Source organism: Astatotilapia calliptera, chromosome 3 (genome assembly GCF_964374335.1).
Source record: "Astatotilapia calliptera chromosome 3, fAstCal68.1, whole genome shotgun sequence".
Classification (NCBI taxonomy): domain Eukaryota; kingdom Metazoa; phylum Chordata; class Actinopteri; order Cichliformes; family Cichlidae; genus Astatotilapia; species Astatotilapia calliptera.
In genome coordinates, this window is record NC_137424.1 from 21,756,639 (window position 1) to 21,778,736 (window position 22,098).

At 55.8% G+C, this 22,098-nt stretch overlaps 1 protein-coding gene, 8 non-coding genes and 3 pseudogenes across 9 annotated transcripts; all 12 read right to left on the minus strand.

The window, feature by feature from the left end:
* Positions 1 to 923: 923 nt before the first annotated feature.
* Positions 924 to 1,042, minus strand: LOC145427000 (5S ribosomal RNA). Its single transcript, XR_013907723.1, has one exon. It is a non-coding gene; the product is annotated as a 5S ribosomal RNA (ribosomal RNA).
* A 1,135-nt stretch (positions 1,043 to 2,177) lies between these two features.
* LOC145427486 (5S ribosomal RNA) lies at positions 2,178 to 2,286 on the minus strand (annotated as a pseudogene).
* A 664-nt stretch (positions 2,287 to 2,950) lies between these two features.
* Positions 2,951 to 3,069, minus strand: LOC145426708 (5S ribosomal RNA). The gene has a single exon (XR_013907420.1). It is a non-coding gene; the product is annotated as a 5S ribosomal RNA (ribosomal RNA).
* Positions 3,070 to 4,910: 1,841 nt separating this feature from the next.
* LOC145426577 (5S ribosomal RNA) lies at positions 4,911 to 5,029 on the minus strand. The gene has a single exon (XR_013907287.1). It is a non-coding gene; the product is annotated as a 5S ribosomal RNA (ribosomal RNA).
* A 1,529-nt stretch (positions 5,030 to 6,558) lies between these two features.
* LOC145426625 (5S ribosomal RNA) lies at positions 6,559 to 6,677 on the minus strand. The gene has a single exon (XR_013907335.1). It is a non-coding gene; the product is annotated as a 5S ribosomal RNA (ribosomal RNA).
* A 1,135-nt stretch (positions 6,678 to 7,812) lies between these two features.
* On the minus strand, positions 7,813 to 7,921 carry LOC145427487 (5S ribosomal RNA; annotated as a pseudogene).
* Positions 7,922 to 8,585: 664 nt separating this feature from the next.
* Positions 8,586 to 8,704, minus strand: LOC145426709 (5S ribosomal RNA). Its single transcript, XR_013907421.1, has one exon. It is a non-coding gene; the product is annotated as a 5S ribosomal RNA (ribosomal RNA).
* Positions 8,705 to 10,624: 1,920 nt separating this feature from the next.
* Positions 10,625 to 10,743, minus strand: LOC145426578 (5S ribosomal RNA). Its single transcript, XR_013907288.1, has one exon. It is a non-coding gene; the product is annotated as a 5S ribosomal RNA (ribosomal RNA).
* Positions 10,744 to 12,784: 2,041 nt separating this feature from the next.
* LOC145426710 (5S ribosomal RNA) lies at positions 12,785 to 12,903 on the minus strand. The gene has a single exon (XR_013907423.1). It is a non-coding gene; the product is annotated as a 5S ribosomal RNA (ribosomal RNA).
* A 2,867-nt stretch (positions 12,904 to 15,770) lies between these two features.
* On the minus strand, positions 15,771 to 15,889 carry LOC145427421 (5S ribosomal RNA; annotated as a pseudogene).
* Positions 15,890 to 19,297: 3,408 nt separating this feature from the next.
* Positions 19,298 to 19,378, minus strand: trnaa-ggc (transfer RNA alanine (anticodon GGC)). Its single transcript has one exon. It is a non-coding gene; the product is annotated as a tRNA-Ala (tRNA).
* Positions 19,379 to 19,386: 8 nt separating this feature from the next.
* On the minus strand, positions 19,387 to 21,889 carry LOC145426197 (uncharacterized). The gene is made up of 2 exons (XM_080299758.1): positions 20,710 to 21,889; positions 19,387 to 20,253 (listed from the first exon to the last, which is right to left on the minus strand). The coding sequence occupies exons 1-2, from the start codon at positions 21,872 to 21,874 to the stop codon at positions 19,739 to 19,741; spliced, it is 1,680 nt and encodes a 559-aa protein (XP_080155884.1). The 5' UTR covers positions 21,875 to 21,889; the 3' UTR covers positions 19,387 to 19,738.
* Positions 21,890 to 22,098: the final 209 nt, after the last annotated feature.

Genomic DNA, 22,098 nt, shown 5'->3' on the forward strand with positions numbered 1-22,098 from the left:
AATAGCAACTAATGCCCTGGTGTGGTGTAAGTGACCTCAGCCAGCAGCCACAGGCACTGGTGTGGTGTAAGTGCCCTCAGCCAGCAGCCACAGGCCCTGGTGTGGTGTAAGTGGCCTCAGCCAGCAGCCACAGGCCCTGGTGTGGTGTAAGTGGCCTCAGCCAGCAGCCACAGGCACTGGTGTGGTGTAAGTGGCCTGAGCAAGAGCCACAGGCCCTGGTGTGGTGTAAGTGGCCTCAGCCAGAAGCCACAGGCACTGGTGTGGTGTAAGTGCCCTCAGCCAGCAGCCACAGGCCCTGGTGTGGTGTAAGTGACCTCAGCCAGCAGCCACAGGCCCTGGTGTGGTGTAAGTGGCCTCAGCCAGCAGCCACAGGCCCTGGTGTGGTGTAAGTGGCCTCAGCCAGTGCCACAGGCCCTGGTGTGGTCTAAGTGGCCTGAGCAAGAGTCACAGACCCTGGTGTGGTGTAATTGGCCTCAATAGCAACTAATGCCCTGGTGTGGTGTAGGTGGCCTCAGCCAGCAGCCACAGGCCCTGGTGTGGTGTAAGTGGCCTCAGCCAGTGCCACAGGCCCTGGTGTGGTGTAAGTGGCCTGAGCAAGAGCCACAGACCCTGGTGTGGTGTAATTGGCCTCAATAGCAACTAATGCCCTGGTGTGGTGTAAGTGGCCTCAGCCAGCAGCCACAGGCCCTGGTGTGGTGTAAGTGGCCTCAGCCAGCAGCCACAGGCCCTGATGTGGTGTAAGTGGCCCCAGCCGGTCACTCAGGCCCTGGTGTGGTGTAGGTGGCATCAGCTAGCAGCACAAGACATTGGAAAACAGCCAAAAGCAATGTCGTTAATGTGCCCTCATTAATGGGCAGCTGCTTTTGGTCTTTTAATACACCCCTTCTCTGGATCAAAAGCGGTTCAATGACATGAAAATGAAAGGCTTACAGCACCAGGTATTCCCAGGTAGTCTCCCATCCAAGTACTAACCAAGCCCAGCCCTGCTTAGCTTCCGAGATCAGACGAGGTCGGGCGTGCTCAGGGTGGTATGGCCGTAAGCTGCTCGCCCCAGCACAATGTCTCAATTTATGGATTCAACTGATTAGGTGGCAAGTACCTGAAGTTACGAAGACAATCCTTTAACCATACCTGCATGTTTGCATAATACCCTAACCCAAAGGCTCAGTTTAGCATTTATCTAACAGCACAGGCCCTGGATTGTTGAAGATGGCCTCAGGAACCAGCACAGGGCCTGGTGTGTTGTACATGGCCACAGCTAGCAGTACAGGGCCTGGTTTGGTGAAGATGGCCTCGGCCAGAAGCGCAGGGCCTGTTGTGATGTGAGTGGCCTGAGCAAGAGCCACAGGCCCTGGTGTGGTGTAAGTGGCCTCAGCCAGAAGCCACAGGCCCTGGTGTGGTGTAAGTGGCCTCAGCCAGCAGCCACAGGCCCTGGTGTGGTGTAAGTGGCCTCAGCCAGCAGCCACAGGCCCTGGTGTGGTGTAAGTGGCCTCAGCCAGCAGCCACAGGCCCTGGTGTGGTGTAAGTGGCCTCAGCCAGAGCCACAGGTCCTGGTGTGGTGTAAGTGGCCTCAGCCAGTGCCACAGGCCCTGGTGTGGTGTAAGTGGCCTGAGCAAGAGCCACAGACCCTGGTGTGGTGTAATTGGCCTCAATAGCAACTAATGCCCTGGTGTGGTGTAGGTGGCCTCAGCCAGCAGCCACAGGCCCTGGTGTGGTGTAAGTGGCCTCAATAGCAACTAATGCCCTGGTGTGGTGTAAGTGGCCTCATCCAGCAGCCACAGGCCCTGGTGTGGTGTAAGTGGCCTGAGCAAGAGCCACAGGCCCTGGTGTGGTGTAATTGGCCTCAATAGCAACTAAGGCCCTGGTGTGGTGTAGGTGGCCTCAGCCAGCAGCCACAGGCCCTGGTGTGGTGTAAGTGGCCTCAGCCAGCAGCCACAGGCCCTGGTGTAGTGTAAGTGGCCTCAGCCAGCAGCCACAGGCCCTGATGTGGTGTAAGTGGCCCCAGCCGGTCACTCAGGCCCTGGTGTGGTGTAGGTGGCATCAGCTAGCAGCACAAGACATTGGAAAACAGCCAAAAGCAATGTCGTTAATGTGCCCTCATTAATGGGCAGCTGCTTTTGGTCTTTTAATACACCCCTTCTCTGGATCAAAAGCGGTTCAATGACATGAAAATGAAAGGCTTACAGCACCAGGTAGTCTCCCATCCAAGTACTAACCAAGCCCAGCCCTGCTTAGCTTCCGAGATCAGACGAGGTCGGGCGTGCTCAGGGTGGTACGGCCGTAAGCTGCTGGCCCCAGCACAATGTCTCAATTTATGGATTCAACTGATTAGGTGGCAAGTACCTGAAGTTACAAAGACAATCCTATAACCATACCTGCATGTTTGCATAATACCCTAACCCAAAGGCTCAGTTTAGCATTTATCCAACAGCACAGGCCCTGGATTGTTGAAGATGGCCTCAGGAACCAGAACAGGGCCTGGTGTGTTGTACATGGCCACAGCTAGCAGCACAGGGCCTGGTTTGGTGAAGATGGCCTCGGCCAGAAGCACAGGGCCTGGTGTGATATGAGTGGCCTGAGCAAGAGCCACAGGCCCTGGTGTGGTGTAAGTGGCCTCAGCCAGCAGCCACAGGCCCTGGTGTGGTGTAAGTGGCCTCAGCCAGCAGCCACAGGCCCTGGTGTGGTGTAAGTGGCCTCAGCCAGCAGCCACAGGCCCTGGTGTGGTGTAAGTGGCCTCAGCCAGAGCCACAGGCCCTGATGTGGTGTAAGTGGCCCCAGCCGGTCACTCAGGCCCTGGTGTGGTGTAGGTGGCATCAGCTAGCAGCACAAGACATTGGAAAAGAGCCAAAAGCAATGTCGTTAATGTGCCCTCATTAATGGGCAGCTGCTTTTGGTCTTTTAATACACCCCTTCTCTGGATCAAAAGCGGTTCAATGACATGAAAATGAAAGGCTTACAGCACCAGGTATTCCAAGGAAGTCTCCCATCCAAGTACTAACCAAGCCCAGCCCTGCTTAGCTTCCGAGATCAGACGAGGTCGGGCGTGCTCAGGGTGGTATGGCCGTAAGCTGCTGGCCCCAGCACAATGTCTCAATTTATGGATTCAACTGATTAGGTGGCAAGTACCTGAAGTTACGAAGACAATCCTATAACCATACCTGCATGTTTGCATAATACCCTAACCCAAAGGCTCAGTTTAGCATTTATCCAACAGCACAGGCCCTGGATTGTTGAAGATGGCCTCAGGAACCAGAACAGGGCCTGGTGTGTTGTACATGGCCACAGCTAGCAGCACAGGGCCTGGTTTGGTGAAGATGGCCTCGGCCAGAAGCACAGGGCCTGGTGTGATATGAATGGCCTGAGCAAGAGCCACAGGCCCTGGTGTGGTGTAAGTGGCCTGAGCAAGAGCCACAGGCCCTGGTGTGGTGTAAGTGGCCTGAGCAAGACCACAGGCCCTGGTGTGGTGTAATTGGCCTCAATAGCAACTAAGGCCCTGGTGTGGTGTATGTGGCCTCAGCCAGCAGCCACAGGCCCTGGTGTGGTGTAAGTGGCCTCAGAAGCAAATAAGGCCGTGGTGTGGTGTATGTGACCTCAGCCAGGAGCCACAGGCCCTGGTGTGGTGTAAGTGGCCTCAGCCAGTGACACAGGCCCTGGTGTGGTGTAAGTGGCCTGAGCAAGAGCCACAGACCCTGGTGTGGTGTAAGGGGCCTCAATAGCAACTAATGCCCTGGTGTGGTGTAAGTGGCCTCAGCCAGCAGCCACAGGCACTGGTGTGGTGTAAGTGGCCTCAGCCAGCAGCCACAGGCCCTGGTGTGGTGTAAGTGGCCTCAGCCAGCAGCCACAGGCCCTGGTGTGGTGTAAGTGGCCTGAGCCAGCAGCCACAGGCCCTGGTGTGGTGTAAGTGGCCTCAGCCAGAAGCCACAGGCACTGGTGTGGTGTAAGTGCCCTCAGCCAGCAGCCACAGGCCCTGGTGTGGTGTAAGTGACCTCAGCCAGCAGCCACAGGCCCTGGTGTGGTGTAAGTGGCCTCAGCCAGCAGCCACAGGCCCTGGTGTGGTGTAAGTGGACTCAGCCAGTGCCACAGGCCCTGGTGTAGTGTAAGTGGCCTGAGCAAGAGTCACAGACCCTGGTGTGGTGTAATTGGCCTCAATAGCAACTAATGCCCTGGTGTGGTGTAGGTGGCCTCAGAAGCAAATAAGGCCCTGGTGTGGTGTAAGTGGCCTCAATAGCAACTAAGGCCCTGGTGTGGTGTAAGTGGCCTCAGCCAGCAGCACAGGGCCTGGTGTGTTGTACATGGCCACAGCAAGCAGCACTGGGCCAGGTTTGGTGAAGATGGCCTTGGCCAGAAGCACAGGGTCTGGTGTGATATGAGTGGCCTGAGCAAGAGCCACAGGCCCTGGTGTGGTGTAGGTGGCCTCAGCCAGCAGCCACAGGCCCTTGTGTGGTGTAAGTGGCCTCAGCCAGCAGCCACAGGCCCTGGTGTGGTGTAAGTGGCCTCAGCCAGCAGCCACAGGCCCTTGTGTGGTGTAAGTGGCCTCAGCCAGCAGCCACAGGCCCTGGTGTGGTTTAAGTGGCCTCAGCCAGCAGCCACAGGCCCTGGTGTGGTGTAAGTGGCCTCAGCCAGCAGCCACAGGCCCTGGTGTGGTGTAAGTGGCCTCAGCCAGCAGCCACAGGCCCTGGTGTGGTGTAAGTGGCCTCAGCCAGAGCCACAGGCCCTGATGTGGTGTAAGTGGCCCCAGCCGGTCACTCAGAACCTGGTGTGGTGTAGGTGGCATCAGCTAGCAGCACAAGACATTGGAAAACAGCCAAAAGCAATGTCGTTAATGTGCCCTCATTAATGGGCAGCTGCTTTTGGTCTTTTAATACACCCCTTCTCTGGATCAAAAGCGGTTCAATGACATGAAAATGAAAGGCTTACAGCACTAGGTATTCCAAGGAAGTCTCCCATCCAAGTACTAACCAAGCCCAGCCCTGCTTAGCTTCCGAGATCAGACGAGGTCGGGCGTGCTCAGGGTGGTATGGCCGTAAGCTGCTGGCCCCAGCACAATGTCTCAATTTATGGATTCAACTGATTAGGTGGCAAGTACCTGAAGTTACGAAGACAATCCTATAACCATACCTGCATGTTTGCATAATACCCTAACCCAAAGGCTCAGTTTAGCATTTATCCAACAGCACAGGCCCTGGATTGTTGAAGATGGCCTCAGGAACCAGAACAGGGCCTGGTGTGTTGTACATGGCCACAGCTAGCAGCACAGGGCCTGGTTTGGTGAAGATGGCCTCGGCCAGAAGCACAGGGCCTGGTGTGATATGAGTGGCCTGAGCAAGAGCCACAGGCCCTGGTGTGGTGTAAGTGGCCTGAGCAAGAGCCACAGGCCCTGGTGTGGAGTAAGTGGCCTGAGCAAGAGCCACAGGCCCTGGTGTGGTGTAATTGGCCTCAATAGCAACTAAGGCCCTGGTGTGGTGTATGTGGCCTCAGCCAGCAGCCACAGGCCCTGGTGTGGTGTAAGTGGCCTCAGCCAGCAGCCACAGGCCCTGGTGTGGTGTAAGTGGCCTCAGCCAGCAGCCACAGGCCCTGGTGTGGTGTAAGTGGCCTGAGGAAGAGTCACAGACCCTGGTGTGGTGTAATTGGCCTCAATAGCAACTAATGCCCTGGTGTGGTGTAAGTGACCTCAGCCAGCAGCCACAGGCACTGGTGTGGTGTAAGTGCCCTCAGCCAGCAGCCACAGGCCCTGGTGTGGTGTAAGTGGCCTCAGCCAGCAGCCACAGGCCCTGGTGTGGTGTAAGTGGCCTCAGCCAGCAGCCACAGGCACTGGTGTGGTGTAAGTGGCCTGAGCAAGAGCCACAGGCCCTGGTGTGGTGTAAGTGGCCTCAGCCAGAAGCCACAGGCACTGGTGTGGTGTAAGTGCCCTCAGCCAGCAGCCACAGGCCCTGGTGTGGTGTAAGTGACCTCAGCCAGCAGCCACAGGCCCTGGTGTGGTGTAAGTGGCCTCAGCCAGCAGCCACAGGCCCTGGTGTGGTGTAAGTGGCCTCAGCCAGTGCCACAGGCCCTGGTGTGGTCTAAGTGGCCTGAGCAAGAGTCACAGACCCTGGTGTGGTGTAATTGGCCTCAATAGCAACTAATGCCCTGGTGTGGTGTAGGTGGCCTCAGCCAGCAGCCACAGGCCCTGGTGTGGTGTAAGTGGCCTCAGCCAGTGCCACAGGCCCTGGTGTGGTGTAAGTGGCCTGAGCAAGAGCCACAGACCCTGGTGTGGTGTAATTGGCCTCAATAGCAACTAATGCCCTGGTGTGGTGTAAGTGGCCTCAGCCAGCAGCCACAGGCCCTGGTGTGGTGTAAGTGGCCTCAGCCAGCAGCCACAGGCCCTGATGTGGTGTAAGTGGCCCCAGCCGGTCACTCAGGCCCTGGTGTGGTGTAGGTGGCATCAGCTAGCAGCACAAGACATTGGAAAACAGCCAAAAGCAATGTCGTTAATGTGCCCTCATTAATGGGCAGCTGCTTTTGGTCTTTTAATACACCCCTTCTCTGGATCAAAAGCGGTTCAATGACATGAAAATGAAAGGCTTACAGCACCAGGTATTCCCAGGTAGTCTCCCATCCAAGTACTAACCAAGCCCAGCCCTGCTTAGCTTCCGAGATCAGACGAGGTCGGGCGTGCGCAGGGTGGTATGGCCGTAAGCTGCTCGCCCCAGCACAATGTCTCAATTTATGGATTCAACTGATTAGGTGGCAAGTACCTGAAGTTACGAAGACAATCCTTTAACCATACCTGCATGTTTGCATAATACCCTAACCCAAAGGCTCAGTTTAGCATTTATCTAACAGCACAGGCCCTGGATTGTTGAAGATGGCCTCAGGAACCAGCACAGGGCCTGGTGTGTTGTACATGGCCACAGCTAGCAGTACAGGGCCTGGTTTGGTGAAGATGGCCTCGGCCAGAAGCGCAGGGCCTGTTGTGATGTGAGTGGCCTGAGCAAGAGCCACAGGCCCTGGTGTGGTGTAAGTGGCCTCAGCCAGAAGCCACAGGCCCTGGTGTGGTGTAAGTGGCCTCAGCCAGCAGCCACAGGCCCTGGTGTGGTGTAAGTGGCCTCAGCCAGCAGCCACAGGCCCTGGTGTGGTGTAAGTGGCCTCAGCCAGCAGCCACAGGCCCTGGTGTGGTGTAAGTGGCCTCAGCCAGAGCCACAGGTCCTGGTGTGGTGTAAGTGGCCTCAGCCAGTGCCACAGGCCCTGGTGTGGTGTAAGTGGCCTGAGCAAGAGCCACAGACCCTGGTGTGGTGTAATTGGCCTCAATAGCAACTAATGCCCTGGTGTGGTGTAGGTGGCCTCAGCCAGCAGCCACAGGCCCTGGTGTGGTGTAAGTGGCCTCAATAGCAACTAATGCCCTGGTGTGGTGTAAGTGGCCTCATCCAGCAGCCACAGGCCCTGGTGTGGTGTAAGTGGCCTGAGCAAGAGCCACAGGCCCTGGTGTGGTGTAATTGGCCTCAATAGCAACTAAGGCCCTGGTGTGGTGTAGGTGGCCTCAGCCAGCAGCCACAGGCCCTGGTGTGGTGTAAGTGGCCTCAGCCAGCAGCCACAGGCCCTGGTGTAGTGTAAGTGGCCTCAGCCAGCAGCCACAGGCCCTGATGTGGTGTAAGTGGCCCCAGCCGGTCACTCAGGCCCTGGTGTGGTGTAGGTGGCATCAGCTAGCAGCACAAGACATTGGAAAACAGCCAAAAGCAATGTCGTTAATGTGCCCTCATTAATGGGCAGCTGCTTTTGGTCTTTTAATACACCCCTTCTCTGGATCAAAAGCGGTTCAATGACATGAAAATGAAAGGCTTACAGCACCAGGTAGTCTCCCATCCAAGTACTAACCAAGCCCAGCCCTGCTTAGCTTCCGAGATCAGACGAGGTCGGGCGTGCTCAGGGTGGTACGGCCGTAAGCTGCTGGCCCCAGCACAATGTCTCAATTTATGGATTCAACTGATTAGGTGGCAAGTACCTGAAGTTACAAAGACAATCCTATAACCATACCTGCATGTTTGCATAATACCCTAACCCAAAGGCTCAGTTTAGCATTTATCCAACAGCACAGGCCCTGGATTGTTGAAGATGGCCTCAGGAACCAGAACAGGGCCTGGTGTGTTGTACATGGCCACAGCTAGCAGCACAGGGCCTGGTTTGGTGAAGATGGCCTCGGCCAGAAGCACAGGGCCTGGTGTGATATGAGTGGCCTGAGCAAGAGCCACAGGCCCTGGTGTGGTGTAAGTGGCCTCAGCCAGCAGCCACAGGCCCTGGTGTGGTGTAAGTGGCCTCAGCCAGCAGCCACAGGCCCTGGTGTGGTGTAAGTGGCCTCAGCCAGCAGCCACAGGCCCTGGTGTGGTGTAAGTGGCCTCAGCCAGAGCCACAGGCCCTGATGTGGTGTAAGTGGCCCCAGCCGGTCACTCAGGCCCTGGTGTGGTGTAGGTGGCATCAGCTAGCAGCACAAGACATTGGAAAAGAGCCAAAAGCAATGTCGTTAATGTGCCCTCATTAATGGGCAGCTGCTTTTGGTCTTTTAATACACCCCTTCTCTGGATCAAAAGCGGTTCAATGACATGAAAATGAAAGGCTTACAGCACCAGGTATTCCAAGGAAGTCTCCCATCCAAGTACTAACCAAGCCCAGCCCTGCTTAGCTTCCGAGATCAGACGAGGTCGGGCGTGCTCAGGGTGGTATGGCCGTAAGCTGCTGGCCCCAGCACAATGTCTCAATTTATGGATTCAACTGATTAGGTGGCAAGTACCTGAAGTTACGAAGACAATCCTATAACCATACCTGCATGTTTGCATAATACCCTAACCCAAAGGCTCAGTTTAGCATTTATCCAACAGCACAGGCCCTGGATTGTTGAAGATGGCCTCAGGAACCAGAACAGGGCCTGGTGTGTTGTACATGGCCACAGCTAGCAGCACAGGGCCTGGTTTGGTGAAGATGGCCTCGGCCAGAAGCACAGGGCCTGGTGTGATATGAATGGCCTGAGCAAGAGCCACAGGCCCTGGTGTGGTGTAAGTGGCCTGAGCAAGAGCCACAGGCCCTGGTGTGGAGTAAGTGGCCTGAGCAAGAGCCACAGGCCCTGGTGTGGTGTAAGTGGCCTGAGCAAGACCACAGGCCCTGGTGTGGTGTAATTGGCCTCAATAGCAACTAAGGCCCTGGTGTGGTGTATGTGGCCTCAGCCAGCAGCCACAGGCCCTGGTGTGGTGTAAGTGGCCTCAGAAGCAAATAAGGCCGTGGTGTGGTGTATGTGACCTCAGCCAGGAGCCACAGGCCCTGGTGTGGTGTAAGTGGCCTCAGCCAGTGCCACAGGCCCTGGTGTGGTGTAAGTGGCCTGAGCAAGAGCCACAGACCCTGGTGTGGTGTAAGGGGCCTCAATAGCAACTAATGCCCTGGTGTGGTGTAAGTGGCCTCAGCCAGCAGCCACAGGCACTGGTGTGGTGTAAGTGGCCTCAGCCAGCAGCCACAGGCCCTGGTGTGGTGTAAGTGGCCTCAGCCAGCAGCCACAGGCCCTGGTGTGGTGTAAGTGGCCTGAGCCAGCAGCCACAGGCCCTGGTGTGGTGTAAGTGGCCTCAGCCAGAAGCCACAGGCACTGGTGTGGTGTAAGTGCCCTCAGCCAGCAGCAACAGGCCCTGGTGTGGTGTAAGTGACCTCAGCCAGCAGCCACAGGCCCTGGTGTGGTGTAAGTGGCCTCAGCCAGCAGCCACAGGCCCTGGTGTGGTGTAAGTGGACTCAGCCAGTGCCACAGGCCCTGGTGTAGTGTAAGTGGCCTGAGCAAGAGTCACAGACCCTGGTGTGGTGTAATTGGCCTCAATAGCAACTAATGCCCTGGTGTGGTGTAGGTGGCCTCAGAAGCAAATAAGGCCCTGGTGTGGTGTAAGTGGCCTCAATAGCAACTAAGGCCCTGGTGTGGTGTAAGTGGCCTCAGCCAGCAGCACAGGGCCTGGTGTGTTGTACATGGCCACAGCAAGCAGCACTGGGCCAGGTTTGGTGAAGATGGCCTTGGCCAGAAGCACAGGGTCTGGTGTGATATGAGTGGCCTGAGCAAGAGCCACAGGCCCTGGTGTGGTGTAGGTGGCCTCAGCCAGCAGCCACAGGCCCTTGTGTGGTGTAAGTGGCCTCAGCCAGCAGCCACAGGCCCTGGTGTGGTGTAAGTGGCCTCAGCCAGCAGCCACAGGCCCTTGTGTGGTGTAAGTGGCCTCAGCCAGCAGCCACAGGCCCTGGTGTGGTTTAAGTGGCCTCAGCCAGCAGCCACAGGCCCTGGTGTGGTGTAAGTGGCCTCAGCCAGCAGCCACAGGCCCTGGTGTGGTGTAAGTGGCCTCAGCCAGCAGCCACAGGCCCTGGTGTGGTGTAAGTGGCCTCAGCCAGCAGCCACAGGCCCTGGTGTGGTGTAAGTGGCCTCAGCCAGAGCCACAGGCCCTGATGTGGTGTAAGTGGCCCCAGCCGGTCACTCAGAACCTGGTGTGGTGTAGGTGGCATCAGCTAGCAGCACAAGACATTGGAAAAGAGCCAAAAGCAATGTCGTTAATGTGCCCTCATTAATGGGCAGCTGCTTTTGGTCTTTTAATACACCCCTTCTCTGGATCAAAAGCGGTTCAATGACATGAAAATGAAAGGCTTACAGCACTAGGTATTCCAAGGAAGTCTCCCATCCAAGTACTAACCAAGCCCAGCCCTGCTTAGCTTCCGAGATCAGACGAGGTCGGGCGTGCTCAGGGTGGTATGGCCGTAAGCTGCTGGCCCCAGCACAATGTCTCAATTTATGGATTCAACTGATTAGGTGGCAAGTACCTGAAGTTACGAAGACAATCCTATAACCATACCTGCATGTTTGCATAATACCCTAACCCAAAGGCTCAGTTTAGCATTTATCCAACAGCACAGGCCCTGGATTGTTGAAGATGGCCTCAGGAACCAGAACAGGGCCTGGTGTGTTGTACATGGCCACAGCTAGCAGCACAGGGCCTGGTTTGGTGAAGATGGCCTCGGCCAGAAGCACAGGGCCTGGTGTGATATGAGTGGCCTGAGCAAGAGCCACAGGCCCTGGTGTGGTGTAAGTGGCCTGAGCAAGAGCCACAGGCCCTGGTGTGGAGTAAGTGGCCTGAGCAAGAGCCACAGGCCCTGGTGTGGTGTAATTGGCCTCAATAGCAACTAAGGCCCTGGTGTGGTGTATGTGGCCTCAGCCAGCAGCCACAGGCCCTGGTGTGGTGTAAGTGGCCTCAGAAGCAAATAAGGCCGTGGTGTGGTGTATGTGACCTCAGCCAGGAGCCACAGGCCCTGGTGTGGTGTAAGTGGCCTCAGCCAGCAGCCACAGGCCCTGGTGTGGTGTAAGTGGCCTCAGCCAGCAGCCACAGGCCCTGGTGTGGTGTAAGTGGCCTCAGCCAGCAGCCACAGGCCCTGGTGTGGTGTAAGTGGCCTCAGCCAGAGCCACAGGCCCTGGTGTAGTGTAAGTGGCCTCAGCCAGTGCCACAGGCCCTGGTGTGGTGTAAGTGGCCTGAGCAAGAGCCACAGACCCTGGTGTGGTGTAAGGGGCCTCAATAGCAACTAATGCCCTGGTGTGGTGTAAGTGGCCTCAGCCAGCAGCCACAGGCACTGGTGTGGTGTAAGTGGCCTCAGCCAGCAGCCACAGGCCCTGGTGTGGTGTAAGTGGCCTCAGCCAGCAGCCACAGGCCCTGGTGTGGTGTAAGTGGCCTGAGCCAGCAGCCACAGGCCCTGGTGTGGTGTAAGTGGCCTCAGCCAGAAGCCACAGGCACTGGTGTGGTGTAAGTGCCCTCAGCCAGCAGCCACAGGCCCTGGTGTGGTGTAAGTGACCTCAGCCAGCAGCCACAGGCCCTGGTGTGGTGTAAGTGGCCTCAGCCAGCAGCCACAGGCCCTGGTGTGGTGTAAGTGGACTCAGCCAGTGCCACAGGCCCTGGTGTGGTGTAAGTGGCCTGAGCAAGAGTCACAGACCCTGGTGTGGTGTAATTGGCCTCAATAGCAACTAATGCCCTGGTGTGGTGTAGGTGGCCTCAGAAGCAAATAAGGCCCTGGTGTGGTGTAAGTGGCCTCAATAGCAACTAAGGCCCTGGTGTGGTGTAAGTGGCCTCAGCCAGCAGCACAGGGCCTGGTGTGTTGTACATGGCCACAGCAAGCAGCACTGGGTCAGGTTTGGTGAAGATGGCCTTGGCCAGAAGCACAGGGTCTGGTGTGATATGAGTGGCCTGAGCAAGAGCCACAGGCCCTGGTGTGGTGTAGGTGGCCTCAGCCAGCAGCCACAGGCCCTTGTGTGGTGTAAGTGGCCTCAGCCAGCAGCCACAGGCCCTGGTGTGGTGTAAGTGGCCTCAGCCAGCAGCCACAGGCCCTTGTGTGGTGTAAGTGGCCTCAGCCAGCAGCCACAGGCCCTGGTGTGGTTTAAGTGGCCTCAGCCAGCAGCCACAGGCCCTGGTGTGGTGTAAGTGGCCTCAGCCAGCAGCCACAGGCCCTGGTGTGGTGTAAGTGGCCTCAGCCAGCAGCCACAGGCCCTGGTGTGGTGTACGTGGCCTCAGCCAGCAGCCACAGGCCCTGGTGTGGTGTAAGTGGCCTCAGCCAGAGCCACAGGCCCTGATGTGGTGTAAGTGGCCCCAGCCGGTCACTCAGAACCTGGTGTGGTGTAGGTGGCATCAGCTAGCAGCACAAGACATTGGAAAAGAGCCAAAAGCAATGTCGTTAATGTGCCCTCATTAATGGGCAGCTGCTTTTGGTCTTTTAATACACCCCTTCTCTGGATCAAAAGCGGTTCAATGACATGAAAATGAAAGGCTTACAGCACCAGGTATTCCAAGGAAGTCTCCCATCCAAGTACTAACCAAGCCCAGCCCTGCTTAGCTTCCGAGATCAGACGAGGTCGGGCGTGCTCAGGGTGGTATGGCCGTAAGCTGCTGGCCCCAGCACAATGTCTCAATTTATGGATTCAAGTGATTAGGTGGCAAGTACCTGAAGTTACGAAGACAATCCTATAACCATACCTGCATGTTTGCATAATACCCTAACCCAAAGGCTCAGTTTAGCATTTATCCAACAGCACAGGCCCTGGATTGTTGAAGATGGCCTCAGGAACCAGAACAGGGCCTGGTGTGTTGTACATGGCCACAGCTAGCAGCACAGGGCCTGGTTTGGTGAAGATGGCCTCGGCCAGAAGCACAGGGCCTGGTGTGATATGAGTGGCCTGAGCAAGAGCCACAGGCCCTGGTGTGGTGTAAGTGGCCTGAGCAAGAGCCACAGGCCCTGGTGTGGAGTAAGTGGCCTGAGCAAGAGCCACAGGCCCTGGTGTGGTGTAAGTGGCCTGAGCAAGACCACAGGCCCTGGTGTGGTGTAATTGGCCTCAATAGCAACTAAGGCCCTGGTGTGGTGTATGTGGCCTCAGCCAGCAGCCACAGGCCCTGGTGTGGTGTAAGTGGCCTCAGAAGCAAATAAGGCCGTGGTGTGGTGTATGTGACCTCAGCCAGGAGCCACAGGCCCTGGTGTGGTGTAAGTGGCCTCAGCCAGCAGCCACAGGCCCTGGTGTGGTGTAAGTGGCCTCAGCCAGCAGCCACAGGCCCTGGTGTGGTGTAAGTGGCCTAAGCCAGAGCCACAGGCCCTGGTGTGGTGTAAGTGGCCTCAGCCAGTGCCACAGGCCCTGGTGTGGTGTAAGTGGCCTGAGCAAGAGCCACAGACCCTGGTGTGGTGTAATTGGCCTCAATAGCAACTAATGCCCTGGTGTGGTGTAGGTGGCCTCAGCCAGAAGCCACAGGCCCTGGTGTGGTGTAAGTGGCCTCAGCCAGTGCCACAGGGCCTGGTGTGGTGTAAGTGGCCTCAGCCAGCAGCCACAGGCCCTGGTGTGGTGTAAGGGGCCTCAATAGCAACTAATGCCCTGGTGTGGTGTAAGTGGCCTCAGCCAGCAGCCACAGGCACTGGTGTGGTGTAAGTGGCCTCAGCCAGCAGCCACAGGCCCTGGTGTGGTGTAAGTGGCCTCAGCCAGCAGCCACAGGCCCTGGTGTGGTGTAAGTGGCCTCAGCCAGCAGCCACAGGCCCTGGTGTGGTGTAAGTGGCCTCAGCCAGAAGCCACAGGCACTGGTGTGGTGTAAGTGCCCTCAGCCAGCAGCCACAGGCCCTGGTGTGGTGTAAGTGACCTCAGCCAGCAGCCACAGGCCCTGGTGTGGTGTAAGTGGCCTCAGCCAGCAGCCACAGGCCCTGGTGTGGTGTAAGTGGACTCAGCCAGTGCCACAGGCCCTGGTGTGGTGTAAGTGGCCTGAGCAAGAGTCACAGACCCTGGTGTGGTGTAATTGGCCTCAATAGCAACTAATGCCCTGGTGTGGTGTAGGTGGCCTCAGCCAGCAGCCACAGGCCCTGGTGTGGTGTAAGTGGCCTCAGCCAGCAGCCACAGGCCCTGGTGTGGTGTAAGTGGCCTCAGCCAGCAGCCACAGGCCCTGGTGTGGTGTAAGTGGCCTCAGCCAGAGCCACAGGCCCTGGTGTAGTGTAAGTGGCCTCAGCCAGTGCCACAGGCCCTGGTGTGGTGTAAGTGGCCTGAGCAAGAGCCACAGACCCTGGTGTGGTGTAAGGGGCCTCAATAGCAACTAATGCCCTGGTGTGGTGTAAGTGGCCTCAGCCAGCAGCCACAGGCACTGGTGTGGTGTAAGTGGCCTCAGCCAGCAGCCACAGGCCCTGGTGTGGTGTAAGTGGCCTCAGCCAGCAGCCACAGGCCCTGGTGTGGTGTAAGTGGCCTGAGCCAGCAGCCACAGGCCCTGGTGTGGTGTAAGTGGCCTCAGCCAGAAGCCACAGGCACTGGTGTGGTGTAAGTGCCCTCAGCCAGCAGCCACAGGCCCTGGTGTGGTGTAAGTGACCTCAGCCAGCAGCCACAGGCCCTGGTGTGGTGTAAGTGGACTCAGCCAGTGCCACAGGCCCTGGTGTGGTGTAAGTGGCCTGAGCAAGAGTCACAGACCCTGGTGTGGTGTAATTGGCCTCAATAGCAACTAATGCCCTGGTGTGGTGTAGGTGGCCTCAGAAGCAAATAAGGCCCTGGTGTGGTGTAAGTGGCCTCAATAGCAACTAAGGCCCTGGTGTGGTGTAAGTGGCCTCAGCCAGCAGCACAGGGCCTGGTGTGTTGTACATGGCCACAGCAAGCAGCACTGGGCCAGGTTTGGTGAAGATGGCCTTGGCCAGAAGCACAGGGTCTGGTGTGATATGAGTGGCCTGAGCAAGAGCCACAGGCCCTGGTGTGGTGTAGGTGGCCTCAGCCAGCAGCCACAGGCCCTTGTGTGGTGTAAGTGGCCTCAGCCAGCAGCCACAGGCCCTAGTGTGGTGTAAGTGGCCTCAGCCAGCAGCCACAGGCCCTTGTGTGGTGTAAGTAGCCTCAGCCAGCAGCCACAGGCCCTGGTGTGGTTTAAGTGGCCTCAGCCAGCAGCCACAGGCCCTGGTGTGGTGTAAGTGGCCTCAGCCAGCAGCCACAGGCCCTGGTGTGGTGTAAGTGGCCTCAGCCAGCAGCCACAGGCCCTGGTGTGGTGTAAGTGGCCTCAGCCAGCAGCCACAGGCCCTGGTGTGGTGTAAGTGGCCTCAGCCAGAGCCACAGGCCCTGATGTGGTGTAAGTGGCCCCAGCCGGTCACTCAGAACCTGGTGTGGTGTAGGTGGCATCAGCTAGCAGCACAAGACATTGGAAAAGAGCCAAAAGCAATGTCGTTAATGTGCCCTCATTAATGGGCAGCTGCTTTTGGTCTTTTAATACACCCCTTCTCTGGATCAAAAGCGGTTCAATGACATGAAAATGAAAGGCTTACAGCACCAGGTATTCCAAGGAAGTCTCCCATCCAAGTACTAACCAAACCCAGCCCTGCTTAGCTTCCGAGATCAGACGAGGTCGGGCGTGCTCAGGGTGGTATGGCTATGGCCGTAAGCTGCTGGCCCCAGCACAATGTCTCAATTTATGGATTCAAGTGATTAGGTGGCAAGTACCTGAAGTTACGAAGACAATCCTATAACCATACCTGCATGTTTGCATAATACCCTAACCCAAAGGCTCAGTTTAGCATTTATCCAACAGCACAGGCCCTGGATTGTTGAAGATGGCCTCAGGAACCAGAACAGGGCCTGGTGTGTTGTACATGGCCACAGCTAGCAGCACAGGGCCTGGTTTGGTGAAGATGGCCTCGGCCAGAAGCACAGGGCCTGGTGTGATATGAGTGGCCTGAGCAAGAGCCACAGGCCCTGGTGTGGTGTAAGTGGCCTGAGCAAGAGCCACAGGCCCTGGTGTGGAGTAAGTGGCCTGAGCAAGAGCCACAGGCCCTGGTGTGGTGTAAGTGGCCTGAGCAAGACCACAGGCCCTGGTGTGGTGTAATTGGCCTCAATAGCAACTAAGGCCCTGGTGTGGTGTATGTGGCCTCAGCCAGCAGCCACAGGCCCTGGTGTGGTGTAAGTGGCCTCAGAAGCAAATAAGGCCGTGGTGTGGTGTATGTGACCTCAGCCAGGAGCCACAGGCCCTGGTGTGGTGTAAGTGGCCTCAGCCAGCAGCCACAGGCCCTGGTGTGGTGTAAGTGGCCTCAGCCAGCAGCCACAGGCCCTGGTGTGGTGTAAGTGGCCTAAGCCAGAGCCACAGGCCCTGGTGTGGTGTAAGTGGCCTCAGCCAGTGCCACAGGCCCTGGTGTGGTGTAAGTGGCCTGAGCAAGAGCCACAGACCCTGGTGTGGTGTAATTGGCCTCAATAGCAACTAATGCCCTGGTGTGGTGTAGGTGGCCTCAGCCAGAAGCCACAGGCCCTGGTGTGGTGTAAGTGGCCTCAGCCAGTGCCACAGGGCCTGGTGTGGTGTAAGTGGCCTCAGCCAGCAGCCACAGGCCCTGGTGTGGTGTAAGGGGCCTCAATAGCAACTAATGCCCTGGTGTGGTGTAAGTGGCCTCAGCCAGCAGCCACAGGCACTGGTGTGGTGTAAGTGGCCTCAGCCAGCAGCCACAGGCCCTGGTGTGGTGTAAGTGGCCTCAGCCAGCAGCCACAGGCCCTGGTGTGGTGTAAGTGGCCTCAGCCAGCAGCCACAGGCCCTGGTGTGGTGTAAGTGGCCTCAGCCAGAAGCCACAGGCACTGGTGTGGTGTAAGTGCCCTCAGCCAGCAGCCACAGGCCCTGGTGTGGTGTAAGTGACCTCAGCCAGCAGCCACAGGCCCTGGTGTGGTGTAAGTGGCCTCAGCCAGCAGCCACAGGCCCTGGTGTGGTGTAAGTGGACTCAGCCAGTGCCACAGGCCCTGGTGTGGTGTAAGTGGCCTGAGCAAGAGTCACAGACCCTGGTGTGGTGTAATTGGCCTCAATAGCAACTAATGCCCTGGTGTGGTGTAGGTGGCCTCAGCCAGCAGCCACAGGCCCTGGTGTGGTGTAAGTGGCCTCAGCGAGTGCCACAGGCCCTGGTGTGGTGTAAGGGGCCTCAATAGCAACTAATGCCCTGGTGTGGTGTAAGTGGCCTCAGCCAGCAGCCACAGGCACTGGTGTGGTGTAAGTGCCCTCAGCCAGCAGCCACAGGCCCTGGTGTGGTGTAAGTGGCCTCAGCCAGCAGCCACAGGCCCTGGTGTGGTGTAAGTGGCCTCAGCCAGCAGCCACAGGCCCTGGTGTGGTGTAAGTGGCCTGAGCAAGAGCCACAGGCCCTGGTGTGGTGTAAGTGCCCTCAGCCAGCAGCCACAGGCCCTGGTGTGGTGTAAGTGACCTCAGCCAGCAGCCACAGGCCCTGGTGTGGTGTAAGTGGCCTCAGCCAGCAGCCACAGGCCCTGGTGTGGTGTAAGTGGACTCAGCCAGTGCCACAGGCCCTGGTGTGGTGTAAGTGGCCTGAGCAAGAGTCACAGACCCTGGTGTGGTGTAATTGGCCTCAATAGCAACTAATGCCCTGGTGTGGTGTAGGTGGCCTCAGCCAGCAGCCACAGGCCCTGGTGTGGTGTAAGTGGCCTCAGCGAGTGCCACAGGCCCTGGTGTGGTGTAAGGGGCCTCAATAGCAACTAATGCCCTGGTGTGGTGTAAGTGGCCTCAGCCAGCAGCCACAGGCACTGGTGTGGTGTAAGTGCCCTCAGCCAGCAGCCACAGGCCCTGGTGTGGTGTAAGTGGCCTCAGCCAGCAGCCACAGGCCCTGGTGTGGTGTAAGTGGCCTCAGCCAGCAGCCACAGGCCCTGGTGTGGTGTAAGTGGCCTGAGCAAGAGCCACAGGCCCTGGTGTGGTGTAAGTGGCCTCAGCCAGAAGCCACAGGCACTGGTGTGGTGTAAGTGCCCTCAGCCAGCAGCCACAGGCCCTGGTGTGGTGTAAGTGACCTCAGCCAGCAGCCACAGGCCTTGGTGTGGTGTAAGTGGCCTGAGCCAGCAGCCACAGGCCCTGGTGTGGTGTAAGTGGCCTCAGCCAGTGCCACAGGCCCTGGTGTGGTGTAAGTGGCCTGAGCAAGAGTCACAGACCCTGGTGTGGTGTAATTGGCCTCAATAGTGTAGAATAAGGAGGGGATGTTTTTCTCATTATCATTTAATATTTTAATATGCCATTATTAGTTCATTAGAAGTATATAATCAGCTTTGCATTAAGCATGAATTGAAGTTTTTGATCTTACATTATTCTTTGCATTACAGTGATGGTGATAACTTTAATTTGATCTTTCTTACAGGTATCAGAATAATAACATGATTTTCCATTGCAGATGTAACCATGATCATTCCATACACATTGCAGTTTGTTGCTCATTTTAGAGTTGTGCTCAAGGTAATTAAAGGTTAAAAGCTACAGCCAGCGCGAGTCTGGCTGATCTATGGAGGGCAAAGGCTTTGAGCTTGGAAGGCCGCACGCGCTTACACAGCACTTATAAGATGTCATTCTTGGTGATTTTGTGCTTAGTCATGTTTTAATATGTTTTAAGTAGAAGTAGCTGATCCAGCAATATTCATTTAATATTATATACTTGATTTAGAGCAATACACACTGATGGTCTTAATAAATGAAAGAGTCCTTGTAGTTGCCATGTTGTGTCTCAGCAGGGTACAGACGGTTCCAGGAGAAGGGGGGCAGTTAGCGTCTGCCCTCGGGAAGGAGACAATGTTATTCTTTGTGTTAAATAAAATTGTCAACATTGATTGTATTACACCTGTCACTACGCATGAGGGGGCGTTCTAATACCCTGATTTCATAAAACTATGGAAATGTGTTTTTTGAGATGAGATCTGAGACTGTCCGCATACAGTGTCCATCTCCCACGTGTGTGATCATTAAATCATCGTTTGACTCAACCCGACCGGACCAGTGTTGTTATTGTGGGTTTTTCCTCTGGTGTCCATCTCCAATATTTTTGAACCATAACATTTTGGGGGCTCGTCCGGGATTTGAACCCGGGACCTCTCGCATGCCAGGCGAGAATTCTACCACTGAACCACCATATGTGCTGAGACACTCATCCTTTTTACCAGAGACCTCGCGCTTCACTCTTGCCCGCAACCTTAAATCACTATGGACCACGCGTGATGTACTTGGTGTATGAAACAACGCCGGACTGGCATGGCCTCCGTGCTCAGACTGGTTTCCCGGGTCGGTCTGCAACAAACAAATCAAAAAACAAATAGCCATGATTAGCAACATAGTTAACATCAAACTCATAATAATTTTGAACATTGTGATGGCTTTTGAAACTCTTCTTTCTTCACCAGTGTCTAATTGTTGTGATGGCATGGTGGTATGTGAATGTTATGGTGTAGTAAAAAGTTCAAAGCCCTTTGTCAGAGCCTCTCTCTTGTTTTAGGTGTTCAGTGTGGTACCGCTCCTTTTCGTTGGCGCGGCGATCTCCTCCTTGGCTGCTCTTCTTTCTTTGACCTTCCGGGTAGACTACCGGTCGGTCCGTTGCACAGGTGTGAGGGATTATTGTGCCGCTCAATTTCACCTGCGTCGAGTTGAGATTGATCCTTCCTCACCAAGCCCTCGTGCGCAGCTACGCACTGCGTCCAGTGATACCAGGTGTCGCCTTTCCCCTTCAGTTGGACCGCTGTCGCCGTCCGAGCCGATACCTCATATGGACCAGTCCAGCGGGGCTCCTTCCACTTTCGTTTGATGACTCTCAGCCACACTGTTTTCGCGTCCGGGACCTCTCCTTCTCCTGTGGGCCCCTTACAAGCCGCCTGTTTCGTGAAACTGGACACTAGCGCCTTTAGCTCGTTCCAGTAGTCTGCGTGGGACCGGTTCCCCTTTTTGTCCCGTTCACCCGAGCCCACCGTCCAAGGTGCCGGAAACTGTCTCCCGGTTTGCAGCTCGTATGGTGTAAAACCTGTGGATTGATTAACAGAACATCTTATGGTCATCAACGCAACCGGCAGGGCTGCGACCCAATTTAGCCCTGTTTGCGCGCAGATTTTTGCCAATTTGTTTTTCAAATTTAGGTTCATTCTTTCTACTTTCCCCTGAGACTGAGGATGATAGACCGTTCCAAATTTATGCTGGACGCCCAACATTTTTTCTACTTTTTCCAAATCTTGATTTTTAAAATGGGTTCCATTATCTGATCTAATTCTTTTCGGGAACCCATGACGGGGAATGTAATAATTGATTAAACACTTAATGACAGTCTTAGCATCCTCCTTTTTTGTAGCCCAGGCCTCTGGCCAGCCGGTCAAAGCGTCAACACACACTAACAAATATCTTACACCGCCCGGCCCGGAATCAATCATATCAGTGAAATCAATAACAATCTCCTCTCCCGGCCTCTCAGGGGGCCGAAACTTACCCACTTCCGGTTTTACTGCTGGCTTAGGATTGTGTGCCCCACAGATTAAGCACATCCTGGCCTTCTCCCTTATCATTCCTCGCAGCTCAGGATGCCACCAATGACACAAATTTCTTTCCATCTGGGCTCTCCCCACGTGGGCAAGTCCGTGGGCTTCATCCACCTTCTGTTCTGCCATTTTGGCTGTCAGCACGGGGCGCCCGTCTGGCCCCCTCCACAAATGTCCATCCTGCCAGGCTCCTTTGTTTTTCCACACCCCCTTTTCCTCTGGGGATGCCTCCTCCTGGGCCCGTTTAACTTCCTCAATCAGGTCAACAGGTATCTCTTCTTCTGATGTTACCTGTATCATTTGTCTCTGTCCTTTGTAGCCTGCGGCCTCCTTTGCGGCTTCGTCTGCTCTCTGGTTTCCTTTTTCCACCATACTGGTTCCTTGGGAGTGAGCTTTGCATTTTATAATGCTCACCTCCTCTGGGTCAGCCAAGGCCTTTTCCAGTTCCTCCATTTCATGTATGTGGGAGATAGGTGCATTGGTTGCTGTTCTGAATCCTGCTCTTTTCCACTGAGGCAGCTCCACATGCGCTGCTCCAAACGCATATGCCGAATCGGTGTAGATGTTCACTCTCCTGTTCTTGGCTAGTCTCAAAGCTCGAGCTAAGGCTATCACTTCAGCTCTCTGGGCCGACTGCTTTCCCTCAATCCTTCCTGACTCTCTGACCTGATAATCTCCTCCTACTCTGCAGACCACCGCATACCCTGCTTTCAGTCCTCCTTCGTCTCGGTGGCAACATCCATCGGTGAACCAATCCTCAGCTCCCGGTATGGGTTCGGCCTTCAGGTCCTCTCTAATCTTTTCCTCGATCTGTGCTCTTTTGGCGCAGTCATGTGGTTCCCCTACACCCATTAAATCTGCCATGTTAATTCCTTCATGTGTGAATGTCAAATTTGGGGCCTCTAAGACTTTGCTCAGTCTCTGTTGTGCCCGTGGTGACATACAAAATGCTTGTGAATTTACGTATGCCACTATGCTATGTGTAGTGAGTATTTTTAGTGGGTGTTCTCTCACTACATGTGCTGTTTTTTGGATAATTCTAGCAACCCCTGCTGCATGTTGTGTACATGTAGGATGCTTTGCTTCTGTTGGATGTAGTTTTACACTAACATACATGAGCACTTCTCTACCCCCCCCTTTTTTCTGAAACAACACTCCATTTACAATTGAGTTTGTTTCAGAAACATCTAAATAGAATGGCTCGTCATAATTGGGTGTGGCTAAATCTGAGGCCCTTGACAAATCCTGTTTTACCCTAATAAATGCGGCTTCAGCTTCAGGCGTCCAAGGTAACTCAGCCTTAAAGTTTCGAACACCAACTTGCTTCATTAGGCCCCTTA

Coding starts and splice junctions, on each gene's coding strand:
- LOC145426197 (XM_080299758.1), bottom strand. CDS start 21,874: ATGTATGTTAGTGTAAAACTACATCCAACAGAAGCAAAGCATCCTACA. Junction 20,254..20,709: donor AGCAGTAAAACCGGAAGTGG/GTAAGTTTCGGC, acceptor ATCAATCCACAG/GTTTTACACCATACGAGCTG.